The 23,650-nt window shown below is 40.7% G+C and overlaps 1 protein-coding gene across 1 annotated transcript in view; it reads left to right on the forward strand.

The window, feature by feature from the left end:
• The first annotated feature begins 3,169 nt into the window (after window positions 1-3,169).
• The window catches only part of LOC109413612 (homeobox protein six1b), a 110,113-nt gene continuing 89,632 nt past the window's right edge, over window positions 3,170-23,650 (forward strand). Inside the window, exon 1 of the mRNA XM_062842676.1 lies at window positions 3,170-4,310. Coding sequence (XP_062698660.1) covers window positions 4,044-4,310 — 267 coding nt within the window. The 5' untranslated portion in view covers window positions 3,170-4,043. The remainder of the gene's footprint in view (window positions 4,311-23,650) is intronic.

Below are 23,650 nucleotides of genomic sequence, written 5' to 3' on the forward strand. Positions count from 1 at the left end.
GCGGCTTAAGATTTGAGAGAGTATCTTGTAGGTATCACTCAGTAGTGTGATCCCGCGGTACTTCCCGCAATTCAACTTGTCGCCGTTTTTGTAGTTGGGACACACGATGCCTTCCATCTATTCCTCCGGTAAAACTTTCTCTTTTCAAATCTTGGTAATGACCCAGTGTAGTGCTATCGCCGGTGCTTCTCCACCGTATTTTAGAAGCTCGCTTGGTGTAGTTGATCTGCTCCAGCGATTTTGTTGTTTTTCGGCTGGCCAATCCCCTCCTCAATCTCTTGGAGGTTAGGGGCTGGAAATCTTTCGTCCTGCGCACGTGCTCCTAGATCTGTTACCTTCGGTGCTTGAAACGTCGCCATTGAGGCAATGCTGCCGCCACCTCTCGACCACTTCGCTCGTGAGAATATTCCCGTGATTGTTTCGGCACATGTCGGCATGCGGCACATAGCCTCTGCGCAAGCGGTTCAGGTTATCGAAGAATTTCCGTGTGTCTCGTTCTTCCTGCTGGCGCTTCTTCCTCCGGTAGACTGAGTTCTGTCTGTTCTGCGTCTGTCTATAACGTGTTTCATTCGCCTTCGTACGGTGTTGCAACATTCTTGCCCCTGCTGCATTCTTCTCATTTTTCAACTGTTCATATTCGCCGTCGTATCAGTCATTTCTGTGTTTCGGATTCGCGCAGCCTAGTGCTGTAGCGGAGGTACTATACATATTGGCGGATCGCATGTCCCTCCAGCCATCTTCAAGTGTAGCTGCGCCAAGCTTCTCTTCCGTTGGTAGGGCCACTGTTAACTGCTGCGTGAGTCTTGCATGTTTCAAGTTTCCAATCGTAGTCCTTTTTTCGTCGCGTGGGTCTTAGCCGATTGTATCGGGTCGTATTTTTTCCTATGTTATTCGTAATGGACGGGTCTACGGGTGGATTATTGGGCCTACGCCAATACTCCTGTCTCGTCGGAGGGTCATCGTTCCAGTTTTGTTCAGCGTTTTAATCAACACTGGGACGACCACGATGCATCACGTCCAGCTAAATCACCACCTTGGATTCAGCTGGACGTGATGCAGCATTTCTTATTCAGCCGCTCGATGCCAGAACAGACGCTGTTTGAGTCGCATCTTCAAGCATACTTCTAGAAATTCCATCGAGAACTTCTCCTGAGATTTCTGTAAAAAATGCACAAAAGATTGTCTTGCATAAATCATTTAGAGATTTATTCAGGAAATCCTACAGATGTTCCAAGAATTTTCATTATTCATTCTTTATGGAATCCTTTCAAAGACCCGAAATTCTATACGAATTTCTTCCAATGATTGCACTTTGCAGTTCTCCAGATATTATACCAAAGAAGTTTAGTAGAGATCTTGCAGCAATTCCACCTAGAATTCTTTTATAGATACTATCAGAACTTCCTGCCGCATTTTTTTTTAACATCTAAAGGTTCTTCCAAAAAATCTTCCACACTGGATCACTAAAATAACTACAATGGCCGCTATGGAATGAACAGGTAGTACCACCGTAGCCTTGTGTGTTTGACATAACTCCACTGCTATCTCAATGTTAATGGTCATATACGGTGGCGCCTCTGTTTACATGCGGTAAACACTAGAAAAGTTGGCTTGATCCATTCCTCTAGGATGTGATTCCAGGTATCCTTTGAGAAAAGGAATTTAATCAGAGATTCCTTCAGATATTTCTGAAGAGGTATTTCTCGGAGGAATAACTTCCGAGCTCCATCCCTCTAGAAAACCATGAAATAATTCTTTCAGCACCTCCTCTAGAGATTCTATCACAAAGTAATCCACGAGAACTTACAAAGGATCCTCCAGTAATTCCTCTAGGAGTTCTATCAGAAATGCAATCAGGAATTCCTTCAGACATTCTTTTAGGAACTCATCCAATTTTTTTTTCCAAAAATTCAACCACAGCTACCGTAGGAATTCCTCCAGAGCTTGCTTTAAGATCCGCTTCAATATTTTTTTCAGGTATTACTCTAGATATTCTTTCAGGATTTTTTCCAGCTATTCCTTAAGAATTTATACAATCATCATACTGCTGGAAAGAGATTCTCTTAATCCCGCGGATTTCGCGTAAGTGTCTCTACTTACGGGTCCGCCACACCCCCTTTTGGCTCTTCATACAGTGGTGTGTTGAAGTCAGAGTGGTGATGAAATTGATCTTTGCTGTTAAGTGGAACTACATGCAGAGCAAGACTCAAGCTAGGATGGTGGCTGTGGCTATCTACATACATACATACATACATACATACATTCCTTAAGAATTTCTACAAAAAATCCTCCAGCAATTCGTTCCGAGATTCTTCCAGAAAATCATTCAGGAACTCCTCTAGAGATTCCTCCACAAAATCCGCTAAGAGTACCTCCAACAATTCCACAAATTAATTCTTCCAGTAGTTCATCCAATGATTCCACCAAGACTTCCTTTAGAGATTTCTCCAAGAATTCCTTTGAAGATTTCCCCATAGATTATCAACGGAATCCAAAATTTGGTCTACGTGGTTTATGAACAGCCCCAAACTGATTGAACAAATTCAACGAGGGTATTCTGCTTAGAGGGTTCGAAAAGTCGATACAATTAAAGGAGGCTTTGTTTCTGTTTTACAAGTAGAATTTATAACACTGTTTCAGTACTGCACGTTATTTATTCAAACTAAGAATATCACGACTTTATAAGCTATAGAAGATAGAAGAATTACGTAGCCACGAAAGAGACAACTATCAGGTGTGCTCTTCGCAAAGCACCAAAGCACAATCAACCGCAATCTCTTCGTTTCGCTGCTTCTACCGCAAAAAGACCAACCACAGAGAGCCATCATCATAATCGAAACCAACAAGAATGGAGAGCCAAATTGCATCAGACATCCGACGTACGGCACAGGTAAAGAGCAAAAGGTAATAACAAACCAAACACTCGTGTTATTATCAGTCATTCCGCCAAGCCCCACCCAATCAGACGAAAGCCACGCCCCTATACGGTGCAAGCATGCGCGTGCCCTATCTGCCAATGGTGCACTGTTGCACAAACACACACGAAGGGAACTCCCACCCAAGTTGGTGTCCGTACGGGTGAGTTCCCACCCGCAACCGCAAGCAACGCATGGCCCTCTCAGCTGTTGCTGCCGGCCGACGCCATCGGCTTCGACGCGAGATCATCGCCGCCGGCCGCCCGCCAGCGAGAACAAGGATCTCAGCAGAAGAAGCAGTCTGCGTCGATCGTTCGTGGTGTTCGGTAGTGGTCGATGTGTTGCGAGACGGTTAGGAAGTGCATAGTTCGGTCAAGTTGAACAGATCTCGGAATGCAATCAGAAGGGTCAGTCAGTGGCGTTGTGATTGAGTATACAACAAAGTACCTAAACCGGAGTGTAATGAGGTAATTGATGCCGAAGGAGTGAGTTGGCGGGATCAATTGCAGTTGACGGTGGCTGATTTTGGCAGCGATTCAGAAGAGCGGCAAGCAAATTTACTGGATTAGTGAGCTGTGCGGTGTGTGATGACTTGGCGTAGTTCGCGGCAAGCTCCGTCGGATTTTGTGACAGAATGTTGCGGCGTTGATCAACATTAGTGTCGTGTTTCGGTGTATGGTTTACTGTTTTTCGACGAAAAGAATATCTAGTGATTGCAGAAAACGAAGCAACCGCGACGAGCGACACGGTGGCCGGCGGTAGTGTGTATGCAGAGTGTGGCTATTTTTAGTGAGCGACCGTTTGAAACCGAAGTCGCGCGCATTTTAAGAATTTGACGGGTGAAATATTTGACCGGTGCGCGGCTTCGTCATTGCGGTATCGTCGTCGTCGGTCGCCGAGCAACCGGGTAAACAGTTGTTCGACGAATGAAATCAGAGGAAACGAATTTGGAGCGTGTCAACTGTGATCGGAGAAGGCGCTTTGCGCAATCTGCGTATCAACGTCTACTTGGATAAAAAGGGGGATTCGTGGATTAAGTGCGGAGATGTGTCGATGCTGTTAGTGCTGATAAGATCAACAAGAGTCGTGTAGAAACTAGACCGAAGCAGAGAGAATACAAAAAGCGAAATGTTGCAACATCCAAGCAGCGATTACTACGAGTTATCGGCGGGAAGCAAACAAACGCCCCCAACGTTTAGTCCACAGGGGGCGAATGCGGCCGTTATGGGTTCGATGGGTGGCGGTGCCGGTGCCGCAGGAGGATTAAACAACAATAACAACAACAATGATAACGATCTGGATTTGATGGGTCAAAACGGAGGGCTGAACAGCAGCGACCGAGAGTCGATGCCCAGTTTCGGATTTACCCAGGAGCAGGTGGCGTGCGTTTGCGAGGTGAGTAGTGAGTTAAAATGTGATAATTTCAGTGCCCTATTGTTTGCACATGTGTGAGCCAAATGAGTATAACAAGCTTAGGAACCTGCTTCTATCGAGCTTACACATGGAACATGCCTAAGTAATAGGGGCTGTTTTGATCCTTTCCTTCTTTGTGTCGAATGCCAATCCTTCGTTCATTCAAGTGCTTTTCTTTGTTCCTTCGGCTTAAGTCCTCTTTCATTTGTAAACAATGTGCATTCCTTGCGTTCCGTTTATGGAAATTGTTTGAACTGCGAGAAAGTGGAAGGAAGTGAGGATTAAAAACAAAAGAAAATTATGATTGGAATGAAAATTTCTCACTTCTGATGTGATGCTCGTCGTACCTAGAAACATCGCTTCCTAATGTGCCATTTTAGGTAATCTAGTTTAACTAGCTATGCGAGACAAAAATGTATGGACGGTTCAAATGTATGATCATTAGGAGATCAGGTAATAATACAAATAGTGCAGCATGTTTTATATGAGCAATGCTTCAGAATGCGCGTTTCTCGGCTAAATGCAGTCGCATTAGATTCCGTGATGCTCGGTATGCACAAAATGCCTTAAACGGCGCGTCTCGCGTAGAAGCATTCCGCATCGCGCCGGGGGACAACTTTGGTTTATTATGAATGGAATGAAAATGGCTTTCCTAGAAGAAGAACGAGCCGTATAAAACGTACAAAACCGTTCGAGTTCACATTTTACCGGGTGTTGACAGTTCGTAGGTACATGTGTGCCTCTTCTGTTGCGTATTGCACCTCTACTATTAGGTAGGGATTGGGTGTAAGATCGGGCGTAGGAGCTGCAGAGGAAGTACATATTTTCTTGTTATTTAGAGCTCCCCTGAGAGTATTGAAAAACACGGAATAATAAACAAATGTTCCTAGAATGAGTGGGAACATGCATCAAAGTTACGTTTTCGTGGAAAGTTGGAATTATTGAACATTTTGTGACTTTTCATTCAAATAGGTATACTTTAAAATAATGTTTTAGTTCAGAGATAATGCAACTGGTCCATATAAATTTTCATTATCTGAATTATATATCAGATATTCCACCTTTCAAAAGAGAATCTATCGCAAAAAAGCTGAGTTGATTGGTATATGTGACTCGACCCTCCGGACCTTCTATCAAAAAGTCATTTTTAGAGTGAACATATAGCCTTTCCAGTACACTTAGTGTACGAGAACTGCAAAAATGAATCAAAACGACATAACAAAGGTGTTATCCAGGGAAGGATAAGATTGGTTCATTGTTAAGCTAATAGAAATAAACAAAGCAAACACATTGAAGCGTAATATGTTTATCGAAGGTTTGGCAATGAATGCTATTTTATTATGAAAATCAGAGACCGAGAGCTGAGACAAAACCGTGGGTAGTTGTCGTTTCATGGTTTGCTAGGAGTTAACAACTGAATAATTTTGATATATCCTTATAATTTGGATGCCCGTGAAGTAAGAATAGCTATTATTCGGAATTGTTACTTGTTCGTTATTGAGTTGAATGCAGTGAACTCGGCCAGTGATTTTACATCAACCTTCTACTTCATTTAAGTAGACTTTAGAGGGACAATAATACTCTATATATATATATATATATATATATATATATATATATATATATATATATATATATATATATATATATATATATATATATATATATATATATATATATATATATATATATATATATATATATATATATATATATATATATATATATATATATATATATATATATATATATATATATTTATGATCTGAAACATAACCTCAGATAATGTACGGCTTTTAATTGTATTAAAAAGAACTAAGCAGTTAGTTGAACAATACAGGGAGCATATTTCCTCTCCATGTAGGGATACTCAAAATAACTGGGACAGGTAAAATTTTCACTTTTCAAAAAATGTTCAACTCGCTGTAACTTTTCCAAAAGGGCATCAAATATTCTCAAATTTTTACTGTAAGTTCATCAACTAGTTGTGTATTAGTGGTTCAAATTTATAAGAGAGGGGCATTCTACACGAAGTTATAAAGATTCTAGAAAAAAGGTAAAATTATCCGATAGCCAACTTTGAGCTATTATATCTCCGGATTCAATGAACCGAATGCAATGAAATTTTGATCATTTATGACTAATATAATGAACTTTGAGAAACAGTTGACTTTATTTGAAATTATTAATACGAAAAAAGTTATAGCGATTTCATTTATTCTATTGTTTTTTAGTAAATTTATCTATTTTTTATATGCATCCCATTACTTTTTCAATTTAATTTTTTTATTTATTTATTTATTTATTTATTTATTTATTTATTTAATGCCGGCTATTTGGTTGCTTTCCTTTGAAATATAGATATATTCAAGTCAATTAGAGGAAATTTAAATGAACTATAATGACTATCTCTCTGTGGAGCGGACCTGGTGTAATGGTTAGAACAATTGACTATCACGCTGAGGACCTGGGATCGAATCCCACTCCCGACAAACTCGCAAAAAATGTGAGTTCTTCTTTCGGAAGGGAAGTAAAGCGTGGGTCCCGAGATAAACTAGCCTATGGCTAAAAATTTCGTTAATACAGATAAAAAAATAACTAGGGGAAATTACCTATTCTCGGCCGTTTTGTACTCTTCGTCTTTGGGGGTTTTTTAAAACCTATTGAACTCAAAGTTGGCCTGAAATCCTTCCCAACTAAGCTGAATTATATGGCCAAGTTTCAGGTAATTTGGCTGACAAAAAACCCCCATGACGAAGAGAACAAACCTGCCGATAATACCCATTGTCACCCTATTTCGAATTTTGAAACGATGATGCAGTTTTGGATAAATTGGTGTTTTATTAGAAAAAAAATTCTTTCGTGTAAAGAATTTGAAGTTTAGTCAAAAGTTTTTAATAGCTCATTATATAAGTCATAAATGATCAAAATTTCATTGCATTCGGTTTATTGAATCCGGAGATATAACAGCTCAAAGTTGGCTATCAAATAATTATAACTTTTTCTAGAACCTTTATAACTTCGTGTAGAATAGCCCGATCTTTTCCAAATTTTGACCACTGTACACAACTAGTTGATGAACTTTCAGTAAACATTTGAGAATATTTGATGCCCATTTTGAAAAGTTACAGCGAGTTGAACGTTTCTTGAAAAGTGAAAATTTTACCTGTCCCAGTTATTTTGAGTATCCCCTGTAGATTAATTGTACTGGCTGAATCGTACTTTCTTGACGTTGTCTATAGTCGTGGCTCGTTGAAATGCAATACAGATGAAGCGTAGATATAGATGAGACAAGGCGAGAAAATTTACACGCAATCAGATTGTCTGATTAGGTAGATTTGAACGATGGTAGATCGTTGATTGATAGTTAGTAAAGAAAGAGACAAGTAAATGAATCGGTATGATCATCAACAAATGTGAGACCTACAAGCGTGTTTCAGGATTACCAAAGTTAAACATCTAGAGAAAGAGAATAGCATAAGACAATCAAACTAGATCAAGGAAATTATGCGATACATAAAGTGATCGAGCAAGGGTAGGCAGGATAGACTCGATACGCGTTATTTCTTCCCCGAAGCGAAAGAATGTGGCCATGTGAAACTTGAGAATAGTTGCAGGCTCAACAGTCCTATTTCTTAAAAAAAGTAGTTTGTTTTCACATGTATTGATAGATTGTCCATGACATAATCAATATTATATTGGCTGATCCCTAAGATTATGGCAGAATCCGAATTTGGGATGACAGTGTGCCAAAACACCTGGAGGCGATCCTCGAGTTAAAGCCTAGAGGCGATCCTCTGGTTAAGGTCGATAGAATCCTGCTGGCGATCCTCAGGATAATAGTATTCCAAAATACCTGGAGGCGATCCTCGGATGTAAATGAACCCTAAGGCGATCCTCAGGTTATAGCCTAGATCCTCTGGCTATGTTTGATAGAATCCTGCTGGTGATCCTCGGGATACCAAAGGCGATCCTTAGGAATAAGCGGAACCCTGTTGTTGGGATGAAGTACACTATTCTGCAAGAATAGTCGAACCCAGACAAAGGGTTGAAGTACGCACTAATACCACGGAGGCGAACCTTGCGGGGTGATTCTTAATGACTATTTTGTGTCCTGGAGGCGAACCTCAGGACCTCTCAAAAAGCAAGTTAATTTCGATAGAAAAAGGTAGAGGTTACACCGAGGTCCACAGGTTATCCTCGTGGGATGACTTTAAGATTTCATATACATTAGTTCAATATAATCAATCTATATATATAAAAATGCAGTGGCATACGTGGGACCGCGCATAACTTGCGAACGGATGGTCCGATTTGGGTCGTCTAAGTTTTTTTCTGTTAGTTTTCACCCAAGGAAGGTTTATGAGGCCTAAAACATCGGAAAATTGAGAGTTTTTGGAAATCGGGCTTTCATACATTTTGAACGGGGACTTGAGCGCTTGGCTAGAGACTTGAAACGTCAAAAAACGCAGTAGGCAAGACAAAGTTTGCCGGGGACAGATTGGCAAGTGGGATGGCGTCTCCACTGCTATGGGGCCAATTTCGTGACCTGGGCTTGGATACGGCGTCTTACTTCTTTGGCACGATCGACGGGCTACGGACGAGACCGTATTGGCCATGCCGAGAAGGGTCCTCTTTTGCGTGTAGAACTGTAAGCCCGAGGAACTCTCTAACGGTCGGTTGCTGTGACCCGAGAGGCTGGTCTTTTACGGTTAAGCGTAGACCGGATTACCGATCTAGACCGAATCGTGTGGATAGTGAGGTGGCGCTTCCGTGACGGTACCAAAAGGTAGGTCAAAAAGGTCCTGAATGAACGCAGGCTAAGGTTCGTACTCCAAAGTTCACAGAACACTGCTCAATGCCACTTTTGAAAAAAGACTCACTCACTTCTGTCTCACACGAACGCCGGAATAAAAGTGATCATGGCGATCTGCGTGAGCCTCAAAATGCCCTCCAGTCTATCCTTACTCCATGTTACTTATCTTTGGTAGCAATCAACCACCCATTATGCCACCGGGTGCCTACATTATCTGCCACAGTTGACTTTCGCCCGCCACCCACTAAAATAAATCTGGGGATTTTGTAACTGAAAGGTTACACCGTACAAGTTTTTCATATACCAGATTCAGCTTCTAAAATGAGCTGTAGGTGATTGAATTTAGATATAACGAAATGACATTTTCAGCACTGGCTAGTACTCTCCGTGTACGCACTGAAAATATTCTACACGTTCGAGCCACATGTTTCAAACATGAATTTTCACCACTTGGAAAACATCTGATTTTAACGTGTCAAACCAGTCATAAAATTGCTGTTCGAAATCATGTGTAAAACACGTTAATCTGGCATCATAAATGTCAATTTTCTTAGTATATCAGTTGCAGGCACCCTGCTGCGGGTTCCTGATCTCCAAAAAACGAAGTATGCTTAGACATACTTAACGCGAGCGAGTACGGTGATGTACATTAAGTAGTAGGCGAACCATTTCCATTATCGATACATAAACACACTGTCAAACACGTTCAAATCATGTGTAAAAGCCAGTGGTTTAGAACCTAAACTATTCAACATCTGATTCAAAAGAATTACACGTTAGCTGTTTTAAACGATAAATTAACGTGAAAAAGAACATGGATGAGGCGTGTCGATTATTTTCAGTGCGGAAAATCAAGCCAATCCGCTTGAAACTGATTACACGGAAAGATTGATGTACACAGAGCAAGCAGTAACTTTCACGCAGCGATCGAAAAGACAAAAGATTTCATGCAATATTTAAATACATTTTCATAACGGACTCTCTGGCTAAAGTGGGCGCTAGCGAAGGCGATATTTACGAGCATCAAATCGCCTTCGACGATTTTTTTGCATTGGCCCGTCAGGTGACCTTGATCAGCTGGAGATATGGAGAGATGGGTAGATGGTTGCACTCTATCATCCCACAGGTGTCAAAGAAGCCATGGTTCAAAGGTTTGGATTTAAGCTGCGATTTCATTCGTGTGATGTGTCGGCTGATGTTTGGCTGATGTCCAACCACTATTTGTTAAACGCACATACCTTCCGTATTGGGCTCTCAGAAAGCAATCTCTGTGTCTGTAGCGTGGCTTACCAGGATATTGAACATGTCGTGAGCGGATGCGATGAGTATCGTGAGGTCAGATCTGAGCTACATGAAACTCTCCGGGTCCTAGGAAAACAACAGAAACCCGTTAGAGAAGTGTTGGCAGGACTTGATTTGGAATACATGTATCTCATTTATCAATTTTTGAAACTTGATGATGTCAGAGTTTGATGTAGTACGTCCCTTGATTTCGTTGTCCGTCATTTTCCAAGTAACAATTTTGATTCTATTTGGTTTTATTTGTTTTTTTTTTTTATGACAGTTTTATCGGAACATTACATATTCTAGTTGATCTTATTGAAGTTTAAGCTGAGCATAACTATTCTTCATCAATTTGTGGTTTTAAGAACACTTCCAAGAATACTTGAGATTCAATCCATAAAACCAAAAACACTACAAGAACTGTTGAACTTATTTTCAGTTTTATAAGGCTCTAGTACTTATCTCCAATCAACCAATCTTGAGCAAGTGCAACTGTTCTCGCATAAGAACAGTTTGATACATGAAAAATATATACTCAGATTTGATTACCGAACTCGGTAAAATTTTACTGGGTTTTTGAACAGCAGAGAAAACTCAGTAATGCGAAAGATTTCAGATCTGCCTTTTTTGTCTATTTGCTTCCGAAGGAAGACCTACCTTTGCCGCTGACCAGGGCGCTGAATTTTGTATTAAAAAGTACTTTTCCCGCAGGATGCTGAAGTCTCGGCTGAAGTCGCAAAATTTGGATGATGGCTCCGGTGCTGGCTGATCCAAAGTTTTCGATTGACGTCCGCGACCACGCTCTGATTCGTTGACGTTTTGTGCTTACTGACAGTTCAGTAAAAGTTAGTTTTAACCGATAGTTCGGTACTTGTTTTCACTGAGTTTTTTCGTGTTACAGTTCATATCCAGTAAAGCCTCAATGTTACGGTTTGCTCAGCAATAATAATTACCGAATTCAGCTAAAAGTGAAATCGTTTACTGATCATCAGCAAGATTCAGTGTTGAAAGCTGAAATTTCAGTATTTTTGCTATTTTACGGTTCCAGAACCGTAATAGTTATTTATGCAACAAGTTGCAAAATGATGATTTTTTCAGCACGAGTCGTACATTTATCCAACGAGGCTTGCCGAGTTGGATAAATACGACGAGTGCTGAAAAAATCGAGTTTTGCAACGAGTTGCATACAAAGTTTTTTGCAATTACGAAAAATGCCCATTCATGGTAATCTTTCTAGCTTCACAAACATGAAATCAGATAGAACCACGTGGAAACTCTCATGCACGACAGCGCGGCTGTTATGTTTGATCAGGTAGGCTATGGCGTAGTAGGTGTCACAGATTTTCATTCTTCCGTCGTCATCAAACTGCAATATGAACAAGAGAAGGGAGTTTCAGCTAGGGATTCTATGCCTGATCTGCACTAAACTAAAACTTCCTAATTCGTGCGAGTGCTCAGTGAATGTAGACGTAACAGCTGTACCAACGGAAAATGTGCCAGTTATTAAAAAGTGTGCGTAAGCAAAAGTGCCGAAAAGTGCTACTTTTCAGTTCTCAAAAGTAAAGCGTGGGTCCCGAGATGAACTAGCCTAGGGTTAAAAATCTCGTTAATACAGGCAAACAAAAAATTATGAAAACTAACAATATGTTAAATGAAAGTTTTGAATTTATATATTGTGGGAAAAATGCAAGAACCGGACAGCGAAAATAACTAGCTAATGCCAAAACTGATAACTTAGTAGATATATCATTTTTGTCCTTTTTGCACCATAACCATGAATACCAAGTACTTCGGAGCTAATTTAATCGACTGATTAAGAGATATTAGACAAAGTATATCTCGCTGATCTTTTTATCCATTTGTTAATCGATTCAAGATCTTTTGGCAGTTAACAAAAGATACAATATTCCAGAATATGTAAGCTATTTTTTCTAAATTTCACACAAGATTCTAGAAGGTGTCTGGCATTTCTGGTAGTTTAATCCATGGTCCATGATGCTATTTTGGAAACCGATCCACTAGATGCCAAATCCACAATATTTTCTAGAACTTTTGGTCCATCACACAAAATAAATATGTGAAATACAAATAATACAACAATAGTTTTAATAAGTGTAAGAAGGGTTCTGTTCACCATAGGTGGATTAAATCGGTTTTTTTTTGTCAATTTAATTCACCAAACTTTTCTGTCGACATAAAAACTGCATCAACAACAACACTGACAAATTTATTATCGTTTTATCGTGCACTTGAAGAATTCTACAAGGAGAGAGCAATTCGCCTTGAGGACAACTTGGGAAGTACAACAAGTTTTAAGAGAAATTTAAAAACAACTCTTCAAGAGCATCTTAGGATGGGCCCCTTTGGTCTTATGGCGGGTTTATGGTTGAGTTGATGTTGTTTTGCAGAGCAATTTGGTTTATACATGGTTTTAAAGAATAGGTGTAGAAGAATACTTCAAAAGCATTATAAAAATAATTTGTTTACTTGGGTTGGTTTTGTTGTTCGCCCTATCTGTCGTCGTCTCCCTTCCGTTTATCCTCTTCCTGTAATTGTCTACCGATAAAGTCCTTTCTTTTTTGTTCCGTTACAGATCTGGACAATTTGTCCCACCAATGTTTTTAGTATAAGTTAGCAAATAATTTAGTTTTAAACCCATAAATCCCTCCATCCCATTTTTTTTATTTTTTTTTTCTTTAATCCTTATGCGAGGTATGCACTTCAAACGGAATCGCTCAAGTAATTTTCGTTCAGTGCATTATTTTTCCGTGACCGGAATGGTCAAGAAATTTAACACAGCAAGCCCCATTTGATTTGACGTTTCGTTTCAGCTCCCTACTAGGATCGAGGATCCGGAATAAAGCGACGCTTTATTATTTCATGAACGATTCCTTGCCTGAATTTTCCACGCATCGAGATAGGCCAAGAAATTTCTTGCGATCTGCGTACTATCCATTATCCTCGAAACAGCCGCGAATACTTCGGCTTCCCAAACTAACATAGTATTAAGACAGTAATAAATTGTAAAATGTAAAATCAATGTACAAACAAATGATTTCGGCTCAGTTATGCGCTTGTGGCGCCCAAGCCTTCCAAATAAACGAATCAGTTAAAAAATATGAATTCGGTTGGAAATCAACAAATTTACAACATGTATCAGAAGTGACGTATATGATAGTGCATCATTGAACGCACACAGCGCACTACACCCGGCACTGAAAAAACAACGTTTCGCTAGTCAAAAAGTCGCTATTCGGTTTGGTGCTGGCGCCATAATACGAGAATAGTAGTTTACGCAACAAGGTGCAGAATGAAGATTTTTACAGCACGAGTCGTACATTTATCCAACGAGGCTTGCCGAGTTGGATAATTACGACAAGTGCTGTAAAAATCGAGTTCTGCACCGAGTTGCGTACAACGTTTTTTGCACCTTCATAAATTATCACTTCAGGATAGTTTTTAACAAAACTTTTTCATCAGACTGCACACTGATGTTCATAGCCATGATTAAGGAAGTCTGATCATAGCAGGTTATACTGTGCAGTTGTCACAATTTTTCGTACCTGCGTCCAGAAAGCATCAATAAGTTGATCAAAACTGAAAACAGTGCTATAATGGTTCATTACGCAACGCAAATCAGTGCCGTAATGAACCATTACAGCACTGTTAATTTGGTGTGGGAAAGTAGGCCTTTTCCTGTCAGATTTGCGTGAGGTAAAATGGCCTATTACGATAAGAAGTTGCAAAAAAAAAATAACATGACAGTCAATATTCTCAAAGGTGTTACCACAGACAAACAGACGTTACACTTGCGAAATTTCCATCGACCACGCTTTTAACGATCATTTAAAATTTTCATAGTTGTGGCTTTTACAACCAGCGGCGCGCGCATCGTTTTTCTACACGGGGAAATGAAATAACTCAAAATGGAGATAAAAAGTACTTTAAATTTAGTATTGAGCCAACACTTACTTTTTGGGTGAAAATCAAACTGAACGCAAGGTACTTTTTACTTAAACTTGGCGTTATCCTCGAAGACTTGCTTTTGGGTTAATTTAGAGTTGTTGAAGTCAAATATTTTGTTTTGCCTTTTCCTTGCTGTGGAAGTACCCAAAACGAAGTGTTGCGTTCAGACTTCATGCTGGGTGAACATTTATTGTTCGCCATGTTTGCTTCACAGTTCGAGAGATTTCGTCGTGAATTGCGGTAAGTTAGCAAATTAATTAAACATTTTCACATTTTCTTCAATAATTTTTCAAATTTGCAGTGCCTCTTCACTAAATCCATGCATATACATATATCGACGCGTAACCGCAGATCCCGAAGACTAATCGAAAATTCATAAAATTCAGCTGGATAAGCAGAACGAAAGCGCCGGTGAGTTTTTATAAAATAAAATTAAAAACGCAATCTTATTAGTTTATTTTTGTTTGGCAGAAAGATACTCGCACCATAGACTAATTTCGCACGGTGGAGTCAGAGCTGAGGCCAGATAGGGGAACATACGAACCGCGACTGCCAACAAACAACTCGTACAAGATCCGGCTAACGAGCGTGAATATTATTGATGATTATGTTCTATGTGTGCTCTACATCATGTATTACTTGATTTGTAAAACTGCAATAAAGTTAATTTGATTTCAATTACTTCAAAATATCATTTTAAATTATATTGTGAATGAAAATTCCAACAACATTTTCTTTTACGTGAGACTTGATTTTGGGTTAATTTGAGCCAAAACGTACTGTTTTCAAGAAAGTAGATTTCATCCAAAATGGCATTCTAGTGAAACAACTCAAATTTGAGTACTTCGCGAATAACTCAAATTTGACTGGTTTTACTTAGCTGTAAAGATGGATGAAAAATACTTAATTTTGAGTTATTTCGTTTCCCCGTGTATGCGTTTGACTTTTCACACTAGCGCCTTCTGTTGACGATATGGCACAACACAGTGATTCGTGCAACTTTTCCACCAGGTGATGGTAGTGTGAACTGGGCGATGGATTTCGATGAAAATCGTTCAAGGTGTTACGTCTGTTTGTCTGTGGTGTTACCATACACCTTATAGAACCGCTTTATGATGGCTACTATTATATTGCTGTGTGCATTCAAAATGCAAATATCAAATGCGGGAGCACCAAATGCGGTAAGATTTTCTAACAAGTAACCCGATGTCAGTGGGAGCTTTCGAATCCTAGGTTGGCGGTGATATTGACTGTGGTTGCAACGTTGCCTTTAGTAACATGTGTAACCCCGTTTGAAGCGCATTTGGGCATCATTTGCATCTTGAACGCACACAGCAATATTATTTGAACATGTATAGTGAATAAGGCAGCGAGCGGAAACTAACTGGTCCCGATGGAATTCTTTAAACATCGAAGAAACACATGATCGTACATATTCTACATGTCCAGCAAGCTCGACTAACAGACAGGAAGACGCGACCAGCTGTATGCGCAGCAGATGAATTTGTAATACCATTTTGCTGTCTACAAATGTTCCAAGTAACTATTTTCGTAGCAATAATTCTGATCCTAACTACTCCCACTCGCTCTCTTAGCACAGGATCAAACACAGAACTGAGCAATCACGGTTTGATCGTTTCGATCCATTACAGTCACGTGTTTATTCATTTCATCAGTATCGTGTACGCGTGATCAATCAAACATCACTCACGCTGAGATTAGTGAATGGGGATTATCGATCGCGTCACATCATCAATGACGGAAGTCTCTTCACTAGCGATTCTCCGTTCCTTTCAGTCGTCGCTCACCATTCAGTTGATCGAATGAGATGAAATCGTCAATGTCGATATAGAGAAGGCTGACTGTTGCTATATTTTCTCTACGATGGGATATGCGGGATGGAAAGTTTGATTGAGTGCTGCAAAATTGTTATGTGCGCCTTTGGTATGACGACGGCTATGGATGGGCTAGATGGTGTGTAATTTGATCCGTTCTACCATTTGGCGATCGTCGACCTAGTTGGGCATACCAACCCATGTGTGTGCGCACTCGTTGTTTATCCATCGGTCTTCTTTCATCGTCATCGGGGTGGTTGTGGTGGTGGCGAACGGTGAGCTTGCAGCACTCACTCACTGTCCGGCCCGGCTAGAGCTACTAGCAACCGACCGCCGCGCCGCAATGATGTCGATGGAAACGGTTCAGTAGAGTGTGTCCGTCCGGTTTTCGAAAGGGAAGGAGTGAAGCTAAACAAATGCACTCTGCTTATAGTGCTGGATGCACCACCACCGCACTATGCCAATCATTCTTCACCGACCAAACCGTATCCAAGCAAAGAGAAGGAAAATATGTGTGGCCCTCCAAAAAAGGTTTCCAATTTTCGAGTGCCACCAGTTTAACTCCTGCTCATTTTTGTGAAAGAACAAGACAGGATGAAATAAGGGTATAAACGTCATCGTCAAGAAAGGATTATTCTTTTTATGTTCTATGTTTTCTGGGATGGCAAAGGGTTGGATTTTTTTCTTGAAGGCATTCTTAAGCTTCCATCAGAATTCTATTCTTCATTCATTACCCGGATTCTTATGGCTCTTTTGACAGTTTTACGAGAGCTGTTATACCGGTGAATTGGCTTAGGGTGGCGCTAAAACGGAATTCGAGAGGCTATCAAGACAATCCCATGTGATTTCTGGTACCGCAGTGACTCACCATGTTCTCGAGACATTGTCAATGATCTGATCACAGCGACAGTTTTGATTAGGTGGACACCACAGTTCCAGCTCCAACAGCAGAGCTGGAGAACTGGAATATGTTAGCTCTTTTGTTTCGACGAGGCATTCTTCCTATGCTGCGATGTGACCACGGTCACCTGGGGCGATCTTGAATGGTGATATTCGGAAATTATGACGATAGAAACAAACATTCCTGTGGCGTATGGTCGCAAGCATACCAGTGTACACGGATGAGTTAATTTATGGACGTATTTGGAATTTTTGATGATTTGTCGTTATTTTAGCAGTCAGCCAATCGATTGTGAATGATAATACGTTAACTCTTGAGAGCACGAGCATCAGCATAGATCGCCATACAATTCCTAGTTGCTATTTGATGGTTGAAAAGAACAATAGGAAATTTCACATATTTAGCACTACATAGTTCGATTCATAAGGTAACTACCCAAGTAATCACCAGCATTATATCATTGCATGAATTAGACTGAATACAGGGTGTTAGGTTCATGAGTGCAAACTTTTTAAAGGGTGATAGAGGACCATAAATGGTGAATAAAATTGTTCTACGCATATGGTCAAATATCAACTGTTACGTAGTTATTGAACTCCCCATGTTTTTGACTCTTATTGCCTTAACTGGCTATAACATTAAAATGGTCAAACTTATCGCAGTTTTTTTTACCCTTATTTGAAAGATTATTGAATTTTCTATCAAATGTCATCTTTGAAACGATTGGTTTAGTTAACTAAGTTTTCTATAGCAAAATAGCTAAAAATAGTGTGTTTTAATTTGTTTATGTCAATTATCTTTGAAAGATGCGTAATAAATTAAAATTCTTTCTTTGGCAAAGTTGTGGTCCCTGTTGCACTCTACAATTCGTTCTTTGACGCCAAATTTCTATCTCTTATTGTTTTCTTGCAATTTTGATTTAAAAGTGCGGTACAGTGCGCAAAAAAAGTGCTTACCTTGACGATTGCAAATTTTTAATCTGAAATGGGACGTTTAAATCAAAATTGCAAGAAAACGATAAGAGTTAGAAGTTTGATGTTAAAGAGCGAATTGTAGAGTACAACAGGGGCCACAACTTTGCCAAAGAATAGTTATTTATGTAACGAGTTGCAAAAAGTTGATTTTTTCAGCACGAGTCGTACATTTATCCAACGAGGCCTGCCGAGTTGGATAAATACGAAGAGTGCTGAAAAAATCAAGTTTTGCAACGAGTTCCATACAAAATTTTATGCAATGATTTTTTCATAATGCAACCCATTTGAGTTGCATAATGTACAGTTGCATTATGAAAATTATTGTGCACAAGCGACGGCAAAAGTCGCAAAAGTAGCTTCAGCTGCTGCTTTTTCACCCGACCTGCAGTCCAATTCGGGATAGGAATCGTCCAGATTAGGCTTCGAGATGGACAGTGAGTGCAGAAGCAGTTTTCGAATCTGTGGAAGCCCCGGAAGTCTGTAAAAAGTGTGTGCTGGCAAGGGTGCCGAAAAGTGCTACTTTTCAGCACTCTTAAGAGTGCCGAAAAGTAATACTTTTCGGCACACTTGCATTAGTGGTGAAAACTAGGCCATTTCAGCACACTTCAGGCAATTGAAAAGTGGATCTTTTTACAACGTAACTACAAAAAAATTTGTATACAACTCGTTGCAAAACTCGATTTTTTCAGCACTCGTCGTATTTATCCAACTCAGCAAGCCTCGTTGGATAAATGTACGACTCGTGCTGAAAAAATCATCATTTTGCAACTTGTTGCATAAATAACTATTAAATTATTACAAAGATAATTGACAAAAACAAATCAAAACTCACAACTTTTAGGCTCTTTGCTCTAGAAAACTTAGTTATTTAACTAAACCAATTGGTTCAAAGATACCATGTAATAGAAAATTCAATAATCTTTCAAATAAGGGTAAAAAAAACTGCGATAAGTTTGACCATTTTAATGTTATAGCCAGTTAAGGCAATAAGAGTCAAAAACATGGGGAGTTCAATAACTACGTAACGGTTGAGATTTGACCATATGCGTAGAACAATTTTTTTCACCATTTATGGTCCTCTATCACCCTTTAAAAAGTTTGCACTCAGGAACCTAACACCCTGTATAAACCTTTGCAATGCGAAATGCAGTAATTCCGCACTTGACATGCAATCCTTTAGATTGGTATTATCAATGTAATGATGCATTACATTTTTCTTTACATTAGGGTATATTCAAAGCTGATATACAATAATTCAATAATCCAACACTGCAAAAACTGAATAAATGCAATGTACAAACTAGCAAAGATTGCTCTAACAATACAATTATTAAAGGCTGACTGTAATGGTAAACAAATGTACCTTCAAGAAGAGTGAACAACTTTATTCTAGCGGTCATCAACACTTTTGGTTCGACTCCCGACCAACTTAATCCCTGTTTGAACCACCGATCGACGACTTTTTTTTAGAAAAAAAAAACCTTTTTAAAGATTACCTTTTCTCTTTTCTGTTGGCTGCTATCACATTCCAATAATGATGGAAACCACAATTAGCATGTGAGCAGTGTGCGAAGGGTGTTTTAAATTTCTTATATTGATTAAATATGTATTTATCAGTGATTATCAGAATGTGATTACAGGGATTCTATTACACTCAGGAAAATTGCCTCATACTTAATGGCAAATATCCATGTGCCAAACCACATCCAAAGTATATGCAACCAATACCCGATTACGCAGGCAAATTAGCACATGAATAGTATATGCTTTAAATTGTATGAGTCACTGCTGTATGGTGCCTCATCTAAAGTATGAGTCGCACTAATGGAAAACATTTGTTTACCCCCATTGCAAAAAATCCATGTCCCGTACACATAGAAGGAATGAAGATTTTTTTCCCAGTGTACATATGACATAGTCGTTTTGCCCTCTATTGCAATGATTGAGACTGAAGAACAGTCTCCTTTTAGTTAATGAAATATCTGTTTCTGTTGTTATCATTGCAGCAGAAACGGTCCAGAGTAGTGTGCTTCCCTCTGCGGGGCTCCGACGACGGGACGCCAAGCAGTCAGTAGTGTGCGGTAGTTCGGCAGCAGCAAAGTTTCGCGCGCTCGCTTTGCTAGATTTTTGCGATTTTCTTTCCCCTTCTCTCTGCGGGGCTCCGACGACGGGACGCTAAGCAGTCAGTAGTGTGCGGTAGTTCGGCAGCAGCAAAGTTTCGCGCGCTCGCTTTGCTAGATTTTTGCGATTTTTTTCCTCTTCCCTCTGCGGGGCTCCGACGACGGGATGCCAAGCAGTCAGTAGTGTGCGGTAGTTCGGCAGCAGCAAAGTTTCGCGCGCTCGCTTTACTAGATTTTTGCGATTTTCTTTCCCCTTCTCGCTGCGGGGCTCCGACGACGGGACGCCAAGCAGTCAGTAGTGTGCGGTAGTTCGGCAGCAGCAAAGTTTCGCGCGCTCGCTTTGCTAGATTTTTGCGATTTTTTTCCTCTTCCCTCTGCGGGGCTCCGACGACGGGACGCCAAGCAGTCAGTAGTGTGCGGTAGTTCGGCAGCAGCAAAGTTTCGCGCGCTCGCTTTACTAGATTTTTGCGATTTTCTTTCCCCTTCTCGCTGCGGGGCTCCGACGACGGGACGCCAAGCAGTCAGTAGTGTGCGGTAGTTCGGCAGCAGCAAAGTTTCGCGCGCTCGCTTTGCTAGATTTTTGCGATTTTTTTCCTCTTCCCTCTGCGGGGCTCCGACGACGGGACGCCAAGCAGTCAGTAGTGTGCGGTAGTTCGGCAGCAGCAAAGTTTCGCGCGCTCGCTTTGCTAGATTTTTGCGATTTTTTTTTCCTCTTCCCTCTGCGGGGCTCCGACGACGGGATGCCAAGCAGTCAGTAGTGTGCGGTAGTTCGGCAGCAGCAAAGTTTCGCGCGCTCGCTTTGCTAGATTTTTGCGAGAGTGAGTTTTTGGAGGCAAAGTGTACAGGCCGCGTTTTCATTCGGTCGTCGTCGTCGTCTATTTGACTGCTCATCTTCGTACGGGGTGATTTAGTGAGTTTTTGGAGGCAAAGTGTACAGGCCGCGTTTTCATTCGGTCGTCGTCGTCGTCTATTTGACTGCTCATCTTCGTACGGGGCGGTTTATGATACGATAAATGCAACAAACAACATTTTTTTGCGATTTTAGTCAACAGACATTGAAATGTTCGTCACGTCAAGTGTCGGCCCAAGTTCCAAAGCCACGTTGGTTCAAATCACTTTATTTTCTCTTTCGTTAATTTTCGCACTTCGAAAACTATCTGAATGGTTCGTCATCTTCGATGTCGGCATGTGTTTTGTTTTAGTCCAAATGAAAATAAGTGGTTTGATATTAATAGGGTTGCATGAATCACTCCACTTACCAAAGTGAACTCATATCATGCGCCCTTTCCCCTCCCCACTAACAAAAAGTCCTTCCCATGACAGACGTGGAGACGCAGAGGTGATCTCGGTCTTTAGTAAGCAACGCACGTCATAATAACATTCCTTTCCTTCCTCGATGACCGTAAGGACGTGGCCGGCGCCGTTATTGACCTAATAAAGTTTGGAATTCTCGAAGATGCACATTGAGGACGGTAAGCTACTCCCAAGCTCCGTCTGTTGGTTCCTTGTGCAACTTCGATTGTTCTGGTCAATCACGGAGTAGCAACTACGAATAGTACGGTCATCTATGCTCATGCTCATGCTCATGCTCATCATTGCAGCAGAAACGGTCCAAGGTGCCAATGCAATGAAATTTTGATCATTTATGACCAATATAATAAACTATGAAAAACAGTAGACTTAATTTGAAATTACTAATAAGAAAAAAAGTTATAGTTACTTCATTTATTCTATGTTTTTTTAAAATAAATTTATCTATTTTTCATATGCATCCCATAACTTTTTCAATTTGATACCGGCTATTTGGTTGCTTTCCTTTGAAACATAAATATAATCAAGTCAATTAGAGGGAATTTAAATGAAGCATAATTACTATCTCGAATTTTGAAACGATGATGAAATTTTGGATACAATGGTGTTATATTAGAAAAATAATCTAATCGTTATAATTTTCTTTCGTGTAAAGAATTTTAAGTTTAGTCAAAAGTTTTTAATAGCTCATTGTATAAGTCATGAATGATCAAAATTTCATTGCATTCGGTTCATTGAATCCGGAGATATAACAGCCCAAAGACTGCTATCGGATAATTATATCTTTTTCTAGAACCCTTATAACTTCGTGTAGAATGGCCCGATCTGTCCCAAATTTTGACCACTGATACACACCTAGCTGATGAACTAACAGTGAGAATATTTGATGCCCTTTTACAGCTTTTACAGCTGTTGAACATTTTTTGAAAAGTAAAAATTTTACCTGTGCCAGTTATTTTGAGTATCCCCTATATTTGCTCAACATCACATTCAAGACAACACATCATCAACAATATGTAGTACGCCACAATACTCGGTTTTGACTGCCGTTCTCCACCCTCGGTCGCGCCAAGTCCCGCTCCACCTGGTCCGCCCATCGTGCTCTCTGCGATCTACGCCTTCTTGTGCTAACCGGATCAGTAGCAAACATTAGCTTTGCAGGGTTGTTATCCGGCATTCTTACAACATGCCCTGCCAACCGTATCCTTCCGGCTTTGGTCACCTTCTGGATCCCGGGTTCGCCGTAAAGTGCAGCGAGCTCATGGTTCATCCTTCTTCACCACACACCGTTCTCCTGCACACCGCCAAATATCGTCCTTAGCACGCGTCGCTCGAAAACTCCGAGTGCTTGCAGGTCCTCCTTGAGCATGGTCCATGTCTCGTGCGTGGGTGAATCGTTTTAGACCGCCGCCCGTAGTAGGCCCGACTTTCGCTAATGATGCGCCTCCGAATTTCACGGCTCACGTTGTTGTCAGCCGTCAGTAAGCATCCGAGGTAGACGAATTCCTCCACCACCTCGAAAGTATTCCCGTCTATCGTAACATTACTACCCAGACGGATCCGGTCGTGTTCGGTTCCGCCTACCAGCATGTACTTTGTTTTTGAGGCATTCACCACCAGTCCGACCTTTGCTGCTTCGCGTTTCAGGCGGGTGTACAGCTCTGCCACCGTTCCAAATGTTCTAGCGATAATGTCCATGTCGTCCGCAAAGCACACAAATTGACCGGATTTTGTGAAGATCGTTCCCCGGTTGTTGAGCCCGGCTCGTCGCATCACACCTTCCAGAGCGATGTTGAAGAGTAGGCATGAGAGTCCGTCACCTTGTCGCAGTCCCCGGCGAGATTCTATTGAACTGGATAGTTCACCCGAAACCCTTGCGCAGTTTTACACACCGTCCATAGTTGCTTTAATCAGCCTATAGTCAGCTTCCCAGGAAAGCCGTTTTCGTCTATGATTCTCCATAGCCCTGCGCGGTCGATACTGTCGTATGCCGCTTTGAAGTCAATGAACAGGTGATGCTTTGGGACCTGGTATTTACGGCATTTCTGGAGGATTTGCCGTACGGTAAAGATCTGGTCCGTTGTCGACCGGCCGTCGATGAAGCCTGCTTGATAA

This window comes from Aedes albopictus, chromosome 3 (genome assembly GCF_035046485.1).
Source record: "Aedes albopictus strain Foshan chromosome 3, AalbF5, whole genome shotgun sequence".
Taxonomy (NCBI): Eukaryota; Metazoa; Arthropoda; class Insecta; order Diptera; family Culicidae; genus Aedes; species Aedes albopictus.